General features: G+C 44.9%; 1 protein-coding gene across 2 annotated transcripts in view; it reads right to left on the bottom strand.

Annotated features, from left to right (window-relative positions):
* Positions 1 to 18218, bottom strand: part of SAMM50 (SAMM50 sorting and assembly machinery component) — a 396549-nt gene that overhangs the window by 277325 nt on the left and 101006 nt on the right. For both annotated transcript variants that reach the window (XM_069628139.1, XM_069628140.1), the window contains exon 2: positions 15661 to 15768. In XM_069628139.1, the coding sequence (XP_069484240.1) occupies positions 15661 to 15768 (108 nt within the window). The remainder of the gene's footprint in view (positions 1 to 15660; positions 15769 to 18218) is intronic.

Below are 18218 nucleotides of genomic sequence, written 5' to 3'. Positions count from 1 at the left end.
GAGGTTGAATGTTGCCTTATTGCATAGAGATGACGTGGTAGATACGTTGCAGAGGGAGATAGATTGTTTTGTGGCGAGTAATCATACGGGGGAAGTTCGTCCAAGTATGGTTTGGGAGGCTCTGAAGTGTACAATGAGAGGGCACTTGATTGCTGTTTCTAGTGGACTTAAGAGGCAGGCTGATGACAGGGAGGCATTGCTGGGGGGAAAGTTGAATGATCTATCCAAGAGAGTTATGGCGGGCCAGGTTGGGGCTGAAGTGATGGCAGAATTGAAAAAGACGAGAAGAGAGCTGAAATCAGTGATAGATGAACGTGCAGACCGATGTCACTTTTATCTTAAATGTGCTTACTACGAAAAGGGTGAGAAGTGTGATAGGTGGTTGGCTTATAGACTGAGGAAGAGGGATGCTGAAAGGGCAATACCGGCAATTCGTGATGGGAATGGTAAGATTACATATCATCCTGGTGAAATAAATAAGGTTTTTCAAGACTTTTATGTGAATCTGTACAAGAATGAACCTGAAGTGACCGGGAGGGGTGAAGCTTTGATGGATAGATTGGATCTCTCGAGGATAGGTGACCGTGATTCAGCGCTACTGGAGGCGGATGTTACAGTTGAGGAAATTTAGAAGGCTATTAGTAAGTTAAATGTGGGGAAATCCCCCAGGCCCTGATGGGTTTCCAGCTGAATTTTATCAATTGCTCCCTCAATCGGCACTTCGGCTCTTAAGAGACATGTATTTGGAGTCATTTGATAATGGTGTCCTACCAGATTTTACTAGGCATGCTATGATTTCCGTTTTTCAGAAGAAAGGAAAGGATGATACTCTGCCCGCGAGTTACAGACCTATTAGTCTTTTAAATGTTGATAACAAAGTTCTGGCAAAATTATTGGCAATTCGGATTGAAAATCTGCTCCCGACACTGATTCATGTTGACCAATCTGGATTTGTAAAAGGTAGGAAGACCTCTAGTAACATTAGGAAGGTATTGAATACTATTTCAAAATCGGAGGGACGTCAGGGAGATTGTGCTATGCTGTCGTTGGATGCTGAGAAAGCTTTCGACAGAATAAATTGGGATTTTCTTTTTTCGGTTTTGTCAAGGATGGGTTTCGGCGCGAAATTTGTTTCTTGGATTAGGCTGTTGTATGCTGCTCCCACGGCTGAGGTTAACACTAATGGTTTGCGATCTGGGAGGTTTGTGCTGGAGAGAGGAACTAGACAACGGTGCCCTTTGTCGCCGCTATTATATATGTGTTTGCCATAGAACCATTAGCTGAGGCGATTAGGGAGGCGGATGAGGTGGTGGGACTTTCGAGTTGGGGTTTGAAACAAAAAATGTGGCTGTTTGCAGATGATATGCTGTTGGCTCTGGATGATCTGGAGAGGTCTGTCCCGGCGCTTATAGGGATTATGGCTGATTTTCAGCTGTGCTCAGGATTTAAGATTAATTTGACTAAATCGGAGGTTATGCCTTTGACACCTTTTGTGGACAAGAGATTTATGGTGGGCCTGGGATTTCGTTGGTGTCCTGATAAGATGCGGTACTTGGGGGGTGTGGTTATCTCCCGTGGTTAGAGACTTGATCTCGGAAAATACGAAATCAGTATGCAGTGGGTTGAGCTTGACAGATGGGGTTTATTGAATCTCTCGCTGTGGGGCAAGGTGAACGCCCTGAAAATGATCTCAGCCCCAAGGATTAATTATGTTCTGGGTATGCTTCCTTTGGTGTTACCATCTTCATTTTGGAAGGATTTGGACAGGATGCTTCAAGCATTTTTGGGGGATAAGAAGCCTCCAAAATTAAAGTTGTGGAAATTACAACTGCCATTAAATGAGGGTGGTTTAGGGGTTCCTAATTTCAGGGCCTACCACTTGGCCTTCATGTCTGATTTTTTGGTTCCATTCGTGGATGAATTGCAGGATGTGTGGGTGGAGGCTGAGACTAGCTTTGTTGGACCGTTGACTCCGCGGGCGGTCTTGACTTCGGTTTCAAAAAAGAAGTGTGGGAAAGATCCGCTGATTGAGAATTTGAGGAGCGCATGGAAAGGTATTTGTGAATGTTTGGGTGTGGACACATTTAGAGAACCTGGTGCGTCGTTGTGGTTTAATCCTGCTATTCGGATCCATGGTAATGTGGTTTTTTGGGCGGATTGGTTTTTGGGTGGAGTGCGGTGGGTGGCTGATCTGTTTGAGAATGGTATTTGGATGTCTGCAAGGGAATTGCAGCGGCACTTTGACAGAGAATTTTAAGATCTCAGATTATATGAAGCTGAAACGGGCAATTGGGGTTGTGGACTTTGACAGTAAAATTGATCTCTGTTTGTTTACTAGGAAACCGATTGGGAGGGAAGGTGGCCTGGCCAGTCGAGTCTATAAAGAGATTGTGTCGCACTACAATGGTAATGACTTGCTGAGAGAGGAGTGGGGTAGGAGAATTGGTTCGGATATTTCTGAGGATTCGTGGCACAGGATGTGTGAAAATGTTAAGTTATGTTCTTTGGGGCTCACGGAGAGGTCGAGACAGATAAAGATTCTTAATCGGGTTTTTTGGACACCGGAAGAATGGTGAGTAAGGGGATGTCGGAGAGCTCGGATTGTTGGAGGTGTATTCATGTGGCAGGTACATTGGAGCACATGCTGTGGGACTGCAGGTTGGTGAGATTGTTCTGGGGTGAGGTTGGTCGGGTGTGCGATGTGGTGATTGAGGGTTTACCTGCTTTGGATTTCAAAATGGTGATATTGGGGGGTGATGAGTCTCTGGAGGATCTTAATCAGAATCAGAAGAAGTGGTTGTTCCGAGGGGCAATGATCGGTAAGAAAATTGTTTTGCGGAACTGGAAGTCGGTATTGACTCTGAATATTGAGACGTGGTTGACTGAAATGCATGACTTGGCGGCTATGGAGAGGACACTTTACAGAAGGGAAGGGAAATTGGTTTTATTTGAGAAAATTTGGGGTAAATTTCTTCAGCTATACTAGACTTGGTGTTTTACTTATGTAAATAGGGGCTGGGGGAGGTGACTGGGGATGTGGTGAATTAGGCTGGGGGCTATGTGTGGTTATATGCTTCAATGTAATTAGTTGTTTTTAAAAGAAATGTGTTTTGATGGTTTCAAGTATTTTAAATGTCTTATGGAGTGTATTGTAATGTATGTGATTTTATAGTTTTGTAAATAAAGTTTCCAAAAAAAAAGAAGAAGATTGCCAATCTCAGTTGAAAGATCATTAGGAGCAGCTGGGTCGTGTATTATAAAGTTGTACCAAATTGTTGTCGTTTGTCACATTTAACTCTTGAAAAAAGCTGTGCTGGGCAGTTTTGGTTAAACATATGATCCCAAAAAACAATGAAACAAGGGAAATACACAGCTGTGAGAAGGCCCGCCAAAATCTACATCCTGCCACTCCCTTTCCCCCGCAGGCCTTTTCAAAACGAGAAACATCTTGCTCGATCTCCCTGGTGACCAATGCACACCTCCTGCCTACTTCTGCATCAGGCTGTACCATATTCTGCAGCACTGCTCATCAATCTACAATATTCAGACTTATCCTACAGTTCATTTTAGTCATCATGGTCAGGATCAACAAAACGTTCAACTTGCAAGTAAGGAGGTTCAACTCTTAATTACAACACAAGAGGGTTCCGAGCCTGGGTTGGAACTGAACTCAAGAGGGATATCTTGGCAAGCCGATGTTGGGATAGAGGCATAACCAAACAAGTGCAAAGACGAACGATAGAGGGGCGCAAGATCGTAGAGACATTTAAATACTAAGCAGAGGAATGAAAATAGCAGACGAGCTTCAAAAGTCAGTCACCTAAGAGATTGCAAAGCAGAAGAAATAGAATCATAAGGAGAAAGAGTACAGAGAACGCAGATCGAAGAGTGATAGATATAGCGCAGTGGGGCAAGACGGTAGATAGGACGATCAAGTAGTAGACAAGAACAACAGAATAAACAGGAGTAAACCAAGGATGAGATTAGTATTTTGGAAGCCTGGAAAGTAAGAACAGGCAGGCTTTGAAAATATTGAAAAGTTGAACTATAGAAAGAAGTTTAAAATGCTGTAGGAAAGCAGTCCCATTTTGGCTCTTTCACAGAACCGTCAGAAAGAGAGCACAAACAATCCTAGAATTAATTCTCAAAAAAGGTAGCGGGCGCCCCTCTCCAGAAAGAACATGGCATGATAACCTGTTCTGTGGTTTTTTCCCCCCACTTTGAGAGTTCGCAGCCATCGCTTTTTGCGCATTGTACCTTTCACAGATGAAAATACACATTTGCATATCAGTCTTTGTCCCACCCACGTAGGCAGTACAGCACCGAAATGCTATGGCAATTGCCTTCTGAACAAGAGCATCAGAATGAAGAGCAAGCAGACCAATCAGATTTATTAAATTTATTTCTGATGCGCTGGATCAAGGCCCTCAGGAATAGAAGCACGGGGACAGAGTAAAGACAACAAATAACACAAAGGAAACGGTTAAACAATGTAAATCAGCAGGTGAGACCTCATGGAAAATCATTCAAAGAGTAATGTCTTCAATAGATGTTTGAAGTAGACTATAGAGCTACACACTCTTACATCCGACTGCACAGCATTCCAAAGGCAAGAAGCTGCTACAGAAAAACAACCCTCTAGTACCAGAGATAACTTGGCTATGGGAGTTTGTAGCAAGCCCGCATTATCTGATTGCAAAGTTCGCCTGGCACAAATCCATGCCAGCTGCTTGGCCAGATACGCAGGACTTTTCCCGAAGAGACAGGAATGGGTGGTGCACAAGTTACAGAACAGAATCCGTTATTGGATAGGAAGCCAGTGTAATGATCTTTTTGCCATTGACATGTGATCCGTTCTCTGAAGGCCAGTGACTACTCGTACCTCATTGTTCTGAACAACTTGCAGGCGGTTGAGCTCTCCTTTACCCATGCCCAGAAGAAGGCTGGCACAATATTCAAGATGGGAACCTATTACGGCACAGCCAATGTGGCACTAGAGGTCCAACAGAGCTGATAAAGCTGGGGGGGACCTGCAAGAGGTGGGACGGCTAAGCGACTCAAGAGACCGATTAGAACTAAGAGGGCCAGTGAGATCTCCAAAAGAATTGAGAGTCCAAGAAGACTTATGAAGCCTAAGACAGCCGAGAGTGCTAGGAGTGCTGTGAGAGCTGAGCAAGCCGAGGAAGCAGACAGATACAAGAGCTGAGAGGCAGAAGAAGCTTAAGAACATTGGGAAGCCTGGAAGACGGCACTAGAAGCAATGCAGGTCTAGGGAGGCGACATACTACCCTAGCCCAGGAGAGCGACCTGACCAGAGGCTGGGAGGATCTAGCATTGACTAAAGCAGAGGCAAGTGGGGGGGTGTAAGCCTGAGGTATAGTGAACTGGGAACTTATCACTGAGAAGAAGTACTAGTGCCAAAAAGTGGGATGGGCGATATATCCATGAGACTGGTTTTAGAAGATACCCCTCCCCAAGGGGAGATCAGTTTTCCCCTTTGGGAAGATGTCTCATGCCAAAACACTAAGCTTGTCAAAGGGGCCCGGGGATACTAGGAGCTAGTGGATGCTGGACCCGGAGGAGGTATACCACTGATGATCCCCAGGCTACCCCCCAACTGGGTCCCAGCACTAGGGCAGGTGGCAGTCATAGGAGCAAGCATACCACTGGTACCCCTAGAGATCCCCATGACCATCAAAGGGGTAGTCAAAGGATCATTCACACCCCCACTACCACTTCAGACACCCAAAGCAATCAATGGGCCAAGGGGGGGGTAAGATCCCCAAGATACTCCTTTTGATAAGGTTGACTCACATAGGGAGCCATTCAAGCTTCCTACCCAGATCCAAACACACAGTACAGACTGCCTTCCCCCTTAAAGAAACAAAATTGCAACATTTCAAGGGTTTTATGTCGTTCTACTGCATATTTTCCATTGCACCCCTCTCCCGCTCAACACCTTCCCTTTCCCCCACCTATTCCCCAACCCATATTTCCGTGCCCAAACATAATGACCCATTATCAAAGGGACTGGATTCCAAAGGAAACTTTATCTGTTAGGATTCATACTCTTGTAGACGGAGAATGTCCTGCGAAAACAAAGTTGCACGTGGGCAAAGTGAAACTATTTGAATTATATGTAGAAGAAAGGAAATATACATGGCCCATGTTCCTGCTCCTGTGAATACCACAGGAGTTACAAAGTAGCAAACCCCTGTGGAAAAGGAATTACAAGTACATCAGACAGCTTCACATATGTGCCAAAAGGTTTTCTGACTTGTAATTCACAGGCTGTGAAAACAGAGGGACGCAGGGTGAAACAGACAAGAGAAGCAGAGCTGCAAGGGTGGATGGAAGGAGACTTCACACATGTCCAGGGCAATTAAATAATCCAAGATGGTGACAGCCCTGAATGCAGATTAGGCCTACCACCCTTTCAGCCCACATGAACCTAAGCATGTATCCCAGTCACAGAAAAGCATAGCCCACCATTCAGTAAATATCCTTAATTACCATCCAGTGGAAGGGTAGGCCACATTACAAGAAGCAGCCAGTTCAGACTGGCAGTGTGGGGCACTGGAGAAGAAACTAGAGGAAGTTGCTGAGAGGAGGTACGTGAGATACAGGTGTACTGAGAGGAGAGCTGAAGGAAAGACTTGGAGGTTGGAGAGAGCAAAAAAGGGAGCATTGAGGAGGTTGGCGGAAGAGTGACACCATGTGGAAGCGAACGTTAGGTTCTATGTGATCTGATCGAAACGTTTTCATCCGATTTCCTTTTTTTTACTGATCATTTGCATGTCGTAAATATATGCAGGGTGACCCCTTGCAGACCCCCCCCAATGCCCCTATATCAGTTATTCACCTAAACCCATGCCCCCATATATTTGGGGCAAAATCCATTGTAAAGAATTAGATGAATTCTTCCTCGACAAAATCTTCTGCAGCCAAAACTCCCTATCGCGAATGTTAGAGTTTGGAGATGGAGAGACTGGAGAAAGTTGGAAAAAAAGGGGGAGATACCATGTGGAGGGGAGATTTGGAAGGTAAAAGCAAAGTACTGAGGAGATTAGAGGGAAAAAGGAAAAAGGTTGAGGAAACAATCAGGAGGGAGAGAGTAAATACTCTCAGCAGAAGGAGTAGGTTGGTGAAAACAGTAGAAAAAGCCACCACACTTAAAGGAGCCGGAGAAGAACAGGTGACCCCACTAGCTAGAGAGATGGACAGACTAGGGAGGTTCTAACTGAGCAGTTCGGTCCAAGGCACACGTCAGAGGCAGGAGGAGGCATGAGATGATGCACTCTTACTAGGGGTCAGGGAGAAAGGGCACACTTCAAAAGAAAAGTGCATAGTTGTAAGGAAGAAAGCACTCTCTTACTCGTTTTTGGGGTTCCCTTCCAGTTTTTTGCCTGCCTGTAATGGTGCCTCTGACTATTTTTCCTCTCATGGTGTTCAATCCAGATCCCATCTGGGATGCTATCTGGCGCCAAAAGGTGGGAGCTATCACTAATGTGTTCCGTAGACTCCATGAGTCACCCAGCCAGTTTTATTGGCCCTTGTTGGTGGCAGCATATTTTATTCACCTCTAGTGTTACGATATCTGGTAGCCAGGTACCTTTACCTTGTTGACCTTGAGTGTAATTGGGTGGAGACCAGGAATAACCATGTGGGATTTGTTTTCCTGATATGAGCTCTTGGCAGGAACTCACAAAGTAATGCGTGGCATTACCTGGAAGTTACTGAAGGCATTGCATGTTTGGGATTCTTTTGAAATTTACATCCCCTGACTTGCTTCAGACAACAGGTGCAAATGTTGTGTGCGCTGGAAAGTACTGCTGGGCCGGCTGACACATGTTTTAATGGTGCATGAGTGGTGGTTTGTGCAATCCTCTAATCTGGTTTGGCTTAGAAGCGGACAACCTACAACCGGATGTTTGTGAACTGCTGAGGTTTGAACTTCAACCATTAAGAGACATGAGTAAACTGAAGACACCCATGGAAGCTCTGCATTTGCATCTTCTAAACTCAGACAGCAAAGCACTGCCTCGCGCCTGACCCGAAGGGACCGTGTCCACTGATCCTTGCCCTTGATCGAGGAAAGACAGCTGGTTCTGCTCTTCACGAGAAATTTGTGGAACTCTGCAACTCTATGGACTTGCATGTGCTCTGTGAGTTCTGAAAAAGAACACTGCAGTGGCTGACACCTTTGCTCAATGATCCATTTGTGGTAGGACCCCGACACTTTTCTCCAGGGCTGGAATCCTCCAGTGGCATATTCCACTGCACTTTCTTCAAACTGTGATTTTTGACACCCGACTAGACTCAACCATCTGTTGGGGGCAGTTTCATCACAGCTGGTCATATGCATTAGCCGGCAACTACACCCCAGAGAGGTGGCAGCATACTTTATTAGCTTCTGGTGTTGTGATATCCAGTAGCCAGGACAAAAGTGAATAAAGTATACACAGGCCCAGGTGAGTCCCTCTTCTATTTAGAAAGGCAAAATCTCCACGAGAGTTATCGCACGAGAACTCGCTACTGGTGCAAGCTCCTGATTGTTGCCCAATAAATTCCCAGAGAAGAGAATTTGTGCACAATGAACACTGTGGGTAATTGCCTCATAACCTATAGCGCCCCATTTTAATCTCTCTCCCTCTCTATATATACATACATATACATACATACATATTTATTTATTTATTTTTTTGGGTGAAAGTGTGTTTGTATGTTCAGGGTTGGCTCAAGCACCATAACAATTGGTGGGTTGAAATTGTGGCCCAAGGTCACCACGCACCCATTTGGCTTCCTTTCTCACAGTTCCCTCACTTTGTGTTCCCCGATGTTTCTTTTGCGCTTTTCCCCCTCTGGGAGTGTCGTTCCTGTGCGGTTACCTTCACTCTGCCTCTGTTGTGCCCCCTAGTTCCTTGTTCCCCCTCTAGGTTTCCCCCTCTGTGTTGACTGTTGATTATATACTACCTGTCTGCCTCCTCTGCCCTTTGCCTGCGTGCTCGCTCCCACTGTTGAGTCTATGTGCTTGTGCTAATCAGTCCATCCCTTACTGTGCGTCTGCCACCCCCCGTCGCCCTCCGCAATGCTCCCAACCGGTGCATTCTGTGTGGCGTAGTTCTGTGCTATGCTTCCTCTCTGCTAGTCTCCCCCTCGCTTTTCCCTCTCCTTTCTACCTACACCCCTCTAGGTTGCTCTCGGTATCACCCATCTTCTCTAACTGCTTTTCCCTCTCACGAAGTCTGGAAGGAAGAAGTTCAAGAAAAACATCCTGGTCTCCAATACAGGCCTTCCCATCGCTGACACCCACGCCTGTGCCTGCTCAAGAAAGACTCACTGACATCCTCTGTCGTTCCCTCTCCCGACCTTTGGACCCTACATATGATTGCTGTTCTCTTTCCTTTCCCATTAATGGTGGCACAAGATGGGAGGTCCTCATGGCCTCCTTCCTGTCCTCCAAAACCATCATTAATGTAACAGGAACAGTCTTGGTCCAGGGTACTCAGCCCAACCTCCTAATCCTGGATAGGTGTCTGCCACATGTTATCAACTTCCTCTCCAGCGCCTCAGGGTTCTCCCCTCTGGGCCCTTTGTCACCTAGTGCTACCTCTTCCCCTCCCTCTCTGGTGTCTCTCATCCACCGCTCCGGCTCCTCTGCCGCCTCCTCTCTGGTCCGTCTGCCTCTGGGTGTACCCCCTCGCAAAACTTACCGCAACACAGCCACAGTGTAGAGGAAGTCTCAAATAAAGCATGCACTCCCATCGCCCATTTTGAAGTACCAGGAACATTCACACCAAAATATGCGACGTACGATGAGCAAATAAACCAGCAGAGAGCCCAAAACCCATCAGAAGAGCAGCACCTAGTGAAGTACCAATAACCAGACAACCATGGACAGTTAGGCATCCATTGAGAAAACCCTACCAACAAATGAGACGAAATGAAGAATGCCTAACTACCGTCCCGGAAGAAACCAAAAAGGTCTTGGAAGACGAATGGTGACGTCACGGGAGCCTGGACGGACTCACAGATAGAACAAATGACGAACCAAGAATGACACAAGGAGATGAAATGCCATGAGAAATATGAGCCTATGAGCTTATAGTGATAGGAAGCTATTAAAATATAAGAGAGTTAAGCTGTAAGCAAATTGACTACAATGGATCAGTTTACGCCTGTGCATATGCTTGAAACGCAAGAAAGCTAAGAAAACAGTACGGCTTGCTATGCTAAGTAGAAAAATAGCACGGCAAGCGCCATTGTACATAATCTACCTCAAAACGAAGAACAGTATTATAAGTGCAATTCCACTGTACACGAAAAGCAGAATCAACTCAGGTAACTTTAGGCCAAACAAGACAAGATTCATATTCTAGCAAAATAAGAAGAGACGGCTGAATCGAAACTCAGCAGATGCAACTTGTGCCAAGCGAGCCAAGGTCATACTAATAGAAGAAACGAACAGTAGCTACGTCTAATTGAAACTTAAGAACAGAATATCCTGCCTCTGAAAGGTCAAGATAAGGAAGCGTAGGCAGGTGGCAAGCCAAATAAGAATTAAATGCACAAATCGAGAGAAACTAGGCAATTTCATGATGTCTGCATCACGTGACCAGCCGAGCGAGAAGAAGCACGAGTTCACACCTATCCATGGCATCCGCACAGAGATATCTGAGCTTTTCCAGACAGAAGATGCAGTTTCGAGGCCAACCACAGTAATATAATTGACACATTGTTGTTGAAGCGATGATTGATTGTAACCTTAGTTGGAAGATGGCCGGGTAGCTGAGGGGACACCCTGCACCTGGCTGTCCATTCTGCGTGCTGCTAAGCAAAGTGGAAATGTATGCATGGGGTTGGTGCCAACCCAATCACAATGGACAAAATAATCTAGGGTCCTAGTAGAGCCAATGGGACGTCGTACTTTTGGTGACGTCCACAATAGTCAATTTGTAGGAAGGGCTTAGACGCCCACCTGACAGTGTTTTACCCAATCCCTCACTCCGTTACCATAAACAGATAGAGCACCTATATTAAAGTTACCTTTTCCTAACCAATAGAAATGCTTATTTTTATTTTTTTAAAATGTCTTTATTGTTTTCTTTTAACAACAAAACACATAAAATACAAACAACCATAACATAAATGGCTTATTGGCACTTTGTACTGATTTTTTCCTTCCGCTGTCATTTCATAATTCTCACCGACAGCCTTGTTAGTTCAGTCCGGACCTCCCGTTGGGTCGAACACCAGGTCTAGTACACATATTGTTCGATTCTTGGGCTTCGTGCTCAGTCTTTCCATTTCGTCTATAGATCCTCTGTTCACGTGGGGTCTTCGCAGTTTCCCTCCTCTCCGTGGCCAAACAGGTCTTGTATTAGCGTGTTCCATGCAGTTAACTTGTGCGCAGTTTCTACTTCTCCTCGTCACTGCTCTCATCCACACCCCAGTCTCTGCCTGCGTCCACTTCTGAAAGTCTGACCACCATGCTTCTATACGCGGGCCCTCCCTTGACTTCCATGTCATTGCTATCCTTCTCTTGGCCAATATACATATTAAATCTTTCATCTTCAATAGATGCGATTCGTGTTTACTCCCTCTTGAAAAGAGGCCCAGTAAGTACTTTTCCGGGTGCTCTGCCTGGATTTGGAGTCCGTTTCTTGCTATCTTAATTCTGATCCCGTCCCAGAAATCCTGTATCACTGGGCAGGGCCAGAACATGTCCACTTCTTCCGATGAACAGCGGGGGTACCTGTTCTGGTTCCCAATCTGGACTTTATTAATCTTTTTAGGTGTGAGATATGCTCTATGCGTTACATATAGCTGCGCCTGCCTAAATCTTGCATTTCTGGATGCTTTTTTGGGGTATCGTAGGGCCCTGGTACATTTTTGGTCGCTGAGCCGTCTCCCTAGCTCCTCCTCCCAACGCTGCCTCGTGTGTTGCTCCTGTGGGTTTTTAATAGAAATGCTTATTAACTTTATGACGGATTTTCAGTATGAATTATGTGTTTTGTATGAAGATCAGTGGAGTTGAAGCGAGACGGACTATTGCATCACTGCTGATTGCCATGACTCCCTGTTTTTTGTACTTGTCATTAGCCTTTGTCAAACCACTGAGTTGTCCCTATTGATTGGTGTTGGAGTAATAAATCTGCACCCCCATCCATCTCAAGGTGCAGCTATCTCGTCTTAAAGTACCTTTGGAGCAAACCCCGACTCTATGGGCAGGCCAGGGGTTTCCTCAGTACAACCTTCCTTCGCAATCATTCGACCTATGATAGATATATAGCCGGAGGGGGCCTGGGGGAGAGAAACTCAAAATCAACCCCCCCCCTTCTACACCTCTCCTCCTCCTCTTCCCCTCGCTCCTCCACCCGCCCCCCCAAAGAGGTGCTCTACTGCTCCTCCAGAACCATTAAGGACACCATTGTCTCCCTCGCTCCCGCCTTGGCCGATTTCTGCAATCGTTCCTTTGACACTGGATCTTTCCCCCCCTCTTCTCAAGCACTCCCTTGTGCACCCCCTCCTGAAAAAGCCTTCTGCTGATCCTTCCTGCCCGATCTCCACCACTCCTTTCCAGGTCAAACTCCTGGAGAAACTGGCCATCACTCAGCTAGACCTCCACACTGAATCTGCTGGTTATCCCCATGACTGTCAGTCTGTTTTCAGATAGGCCAGAGGCACTAAAACTGCTCTTCTGAACTCCTGTGAAGCTCTGCTCTCCAACCATGACTCCAGCTCCTACTCTGTCCTCTCTTGACCTCTCGTCTGCCTTTGAAACAGTCGATCACACCACCCTGATCAACAGTCTCAGTGTGAACCTTGACATCACTGGTCAGGCTTGGATGTGGCTGACCCCCTTCCTCTTGGACCGACCCTCCCAGGTCCAACTAAGGTCCTTTTTTCTCCACCACCTCTCATTCCACATGCAGTGTTCCCCAAGGCTCTATCCTTTCACCCTGGCTCTTCAATGTCTTTCTGCCCACCCCCCCGGGCCACCTGATTCTACTTTCTCCTATAACTTTCAGTGTTATGCGGATGACGCACAGCGCTCTTTCATGCTACCTACAGCCTCCTCACACATTCCCAACTGTATCTGCTATTCAGCGATGGTGCGTCTCTAACAACCTCTGCCTTACTGCCAGCAAGACAGAGATCCTTTTCATTGGAACCCCTGCTCCTGCCTTTCCTCTCTCCCTCTGCCCTCCCTCCTTGAGCCACCTCCCCTAACCCCCCCGGTGAGGCAAAAAACCTCGGCGTCATCTTCGATTCCACTCTCTCTCCTTCTCTCATCACCTCACAGACCTTGCCAAGAAGGTCCATTTCCAGCTGCACCTCCTCAGAGGTATACCATTTTTTTTGTCACCTTCCCCAAGAAGCTCACTGTCTCCAGAGCTCTGGTTCTCTCCAAGTTGGACTGTTGCAACAGCTTCTTTCTCAATCTTCTTAACTCTACTCTTTGCCCTCTTCAACTAATCCAGAACAGGATTGCAAGACTTCTCCTTGGCCTCAAGTCCAGGGACCGCAACTCTCCAGCTCTGAAATCTCTCCACCAGCTCCTGGTGGCCGCGAGGATCAAGTTCAAGACCCTCTGCATCATCCGTAAGGCTTTCTGGGGCCATGGTCCTCTCTATATCCAACACTCATCCTAAATACCTTCCTTCTAGAGCACTCTGCTCAGCTACCTCAAACTCTCTGCGGGTCAGACGTTTCTCCAAACAGAGTGGGGTTAGATCTCTCTCCTATGCAGGTGCCTCCCTACCCTTCTCAGACTTGAGCCAGATCCCCTGATGTTCCCGAAGCTGCTCAAGACCTTCCTCTTCTCTTCTTCCTTCTCGCTGCCTCTTCTCTGCTAATCTACCATCTGTTTGTACTGACTGGTGGCTTGGTTGCCTTCAGATTCACACAGGGTGCACGCCCCCCCCGACCAGTCACCCGACACTGCCATCAGGCCTACCCAGCACTTCTGGTCTGGGACTGCACCCATGAAGTCTTGGGCCGTCCTCGCACTGACTCAGAGCCTGACTGCACTTCCCACTTCCCCACACTTCTCCCCTCTCCCCTGCACTTTCTAGTTGCACTTGGACAATCTGAATGTCACAAGGCCTAGTAAGATCGTTGTCTAATCATCTCTCTGTCTCCCCTCCTTGTCTTGTGGCGCCTAGAAACCCTGGTGAAAAGGCGAGTTTATAAATATCAAATCAGATAATTTCTGGATCTTCAGTCTTCAGATTCGCTCTTCCTACACCTACACATGTTCAGGGGATTCCCAGCTTACCACAGCTGGCCTTTCTAATCCATTCCTCCGTGGTAGGAGTCTTCTGTTGCCAACTCAGGATATCCATCGGTCAACTGTGAACGTCCCTACTGCTGATCCAGTGGCTCCATTCGGAACGCTTTTTTACAGAAACAGTCTTCATTACTTCATTGGGATCTTCTGTTGGGAGTTTCCCGAATAACCTGTGGGAGTATACCCCTTTCTTCCATGCCTGTAGGGCCCAAATGCAGAGCTAGCACATGCAACCTTCCCTACTGCCGTCATCAATCCCCTCTCACTCCCCAGTCCCCATGACCGGAGATTGCAAACTCTTGAACTAGGCGGCCTTTGATGGGTCCTCTCAGCCTTCTGGAGGTCTACTTTGGGTACGAGATGCTTGTAAGCTCCTGTATGCAGACCTCCTACTTGCTGGCCCAATGATTCCTTTTGTGGACCCTACCTTAAATGTGTGATCATTAGAAGAATTTACGCTATCTTTAAACCAGCTCACAAGTTCCGGAGTGTTGTCTCGACTGCTCTGGCCGAGCTACCATTTGGAGATTCATGAATTCAAAGGAAACACCCTATACAATATGCAGGTCAGGGGATGTATCTCTGCCTTAAAAATAGTGCCTAAATACATTTCCCAGACATGATGTATATGCCACAGCTGATGTTCAGGTGTCTTATCACTCTGATGTGCTTGTTTATTATGCACATTAATGATCGGTCTATCTAATATATATGCCCTATTAAACAAATACCTCTGGATTCATGTGCATGTGTATGTGTATTAGAGAAGCAAACAACTTACTATGCTAACTAAGAAACATGTAAGGCGTAAACATTTTTTAAGCAATAAGCATGTGGAATTCAATTTACAAGATGTAACTAAACAATATCAATAACGTTCATGCCATTGCACATTATAAAAAATGCAAGTGGAATTCAAACATTTTACATTGTGCCTGTGAGCTTTATCAGCAAACGTAGCTGGTTTATAACCAGACAATGCACTGCACATGTCAGATGTAAATTCTACAGCCAACTTTGTTTTAATCTTTGATATCCTAGTAGTCATGTACTGAAAGAATTATGCTGGTCAACAAAATGACCACCGAGGAAGACAGGGCAATGGTCACAGATTTAGTGGTTAAACTACTTAAAGGACACCATCACAACACGTTAACAATTGTTAATCGAAGGACCTTAGAAAAAATGCAATTTAAAACACAACTTTCATAACCCCTTTCAAAAGGTGCATTTTCTGTGCATGGCATAGGAACTGTATTGTATAATTAAAGGACACAATAAGAAGGCTCTCACTACCGGTTCAAAAACTACAGTAATTGCACTGCCCAAAGAAAAGCCCTATGAAAAGCCATATAAAAAGTACTCACATCTTTGTTTTCAAGAACTTCTTGTCTTGGCTCCGGCTCCACTTCGATCAATCCATCACCATCATCTGTCCCAAAATCAGGACCCCCCATTGGAAGAGGGTCAAGGCTCTAGAGGAAATTCAGAGGGGAAGAAATCACAGAGGGAAGACATCACAACTTCTCTTTCATCACAACGGTTTTCCATGCTATTTCATTAATACTGTATCTTAATTCCTTGCAAGACTGAGACCATTGTTATGGCATTATTCCCTTAATAAATTCCCAACATCATCTCACTGTGGTGGAACGAGTGTGAACCAGAGTGAGCGAAAAAAAAGAGGGGGAGGTGAACAGTAAGAGAGGGAAAAGATTGAGGTAGGGGCAAAAGTGTGGGGTTTTCCATAGTATTTAAACATATCTATCCCTCCCACCTCCAAGTCTGTCCCTTCCCTACTCTCTTTTCCTTTAACCTCTAATTTGCTTTTTACAGCATCTCTTCCTTTCCCACTGACCTCAACCCTCCCATAGTGGACTTCTCCTCCCTTGATCTGTATCCTTCTGTTCCTCCTCAGCTATCCATCGTCTTCCCATGTTCCATCCTCCCTGACCAAACTGTATGATGTGAGGGAGAGGGAGAGAGGGAGCCCAAGTCAGAGGAGAGCGACGGGCTGAGGGGGAGAGAGCACTGCTGCTGATATTAAAAGTCCCATCTGTACACAAAGCTTTTGATGTTTCTTTCAGTAATCCACCTTTTTGTTAGGTGTGTACCAGTAAAGCGTTTGATTCTGCTTCCTGTACTGTATTAGTTTTTCCTTTTATATAAGCTTGCATCAGGTCCTCTTCTAGTCTGCACCATATCTTATGTTTGTGACCCATGTACAGCAGCACCCAGTTGTTTTCCCGTTAAATTTATAATCCCCATACATACATACCATTTATAATTGAAGCACATGTTTTTTGTATAAGCACTTTATAAATAAACAATACAACACCACATCATCTATGTACCTACGCTTGTTTTATGTTAAATAGTAGATTTCATTCAATACGCAAATCAGAAGAGCTGATGTTAAGTGGTTATAATACCTCTGTTTTTCTTTTTGTTGAGGTTTGTATCCAGAAATTAAGACACACTTTTCATAAAAAATACAAATCTATACAATGATTAACAAGATGTGTAAAGACGGAACCCAATTTTTCACAAGGATATACATTAATTACTGAATTGATTATGTGGTTTCCATTATGGGGCCCATTTCAAACAAGTATCATTGAAGATATCCCACTGGACTCCTTTCCCCCCCCCCCCATCAAGATTTTTCAAACTTTGACAATAAAATGTAGATTTGTCTCACATACTATGTCACCCGATGTCCGTGCTTGAAATTCTATTTGTGCCGACACGTTTCATGTCTCATGGTGCATTCTCAAGGCAGTTTTTTGTGTGCAGTAATATTTCCAATATTGATTCACTTCAGATTCGTCAAATTCTGTGATTCGTATCCTTAGGCAAAATGATACTAGTAAACTTTCCAAGGTCTACACCTTTAATGCGTGTGCCACGTTCAACCTCTTTGGCCCATGTTTTGAAGATGTCTGCCTTTGTCCTTGTAGTGGATCTCCTAGTTTAGTTTTTAAATGGTTTATTAAACCCACCTAACATTCCCAATTACAATTTGAATATTGGATGAAATCATCTAGTGTTTAACATACAAGTGCAGGTAAAACAAGTGAAGTGGATTATACCTGTTAAGAATTTAGATAAAAAAGTAGGACTGCTTGAAAGAACTTATTGCCAGGTTGTATATCAGAATGTAGTGAATGCCATTTGTATGTGTATTGTTTTTATAAGATGGATGATGGTAGGGGCGTCTATTTAGGTTTTTCTTTTTTACTTTCTTAATATTGTATATTCTAGTCATGAAGAGATGTTTATGAAATGTGTATTCTTTTTAGATGACATTTGTATTCTATTATCACAATGTGCTTAAGGTTTAATATCTGTAAACCAAATAAACATTTTTAAAAAAACAACACATGTGGGTTATTGACAGTATGATATACAATATACAATAGGGACAGCACTAGGTCCTAAACAGCACACCTCACTGTTTATCTATATAAGGAATATGATTTATCAAGATATACAAAATGTGCTCAAAGTCAAGAGTGTGGTGAGCCCACCTCTGCCATACCCACATTTCAAATGCATACATTTAAACATGCACTATGTATTCCATTGTTGCACTCGCTCAGTGTGATCACTCCATCAATTAGCTTTTTTTATTTTATACTTATGTGCACAATTTCAGTTCTCCTTTGCCTTTACATTGGTTTACATCTGGGTATGTGTAACTATCTTGACATGTTTAGGTTCAGGTACAAATAGGAATTTATGTAAGCGCTACTATGCAAACGTAGCAATCTTCAGGGCTACGCACACCCACCTGACAGTCTTCACCATACTAATGTGCATCAAATATCCTCCGGATTGCAAAAGAGGAGTCGAGACGCCATACCCGTGCAATCTTTGGTCTTTGTACTGTACTGTAATGTTAGGATCACATCACTATTAAGTG

This window comes from Ambystoma mexicanum, chromosome 12 (assembly GCF_040938575.1).
Source record: "Ambystoma mexicanum isolate Mex_15411 chromosome 12, UKY_AmexF1_1, whole genome shotgun sequence".
Classification (NCBI taxonomy): Eukaryota; Metazoa; Chordata; class Amphibia; order Caudata; family Ambystomatidae; genus Ambystoma; species Ambystoma mexicanum.
This window is presented reverse-complemented; position numbering and strand designations above follow the sequence as displayed.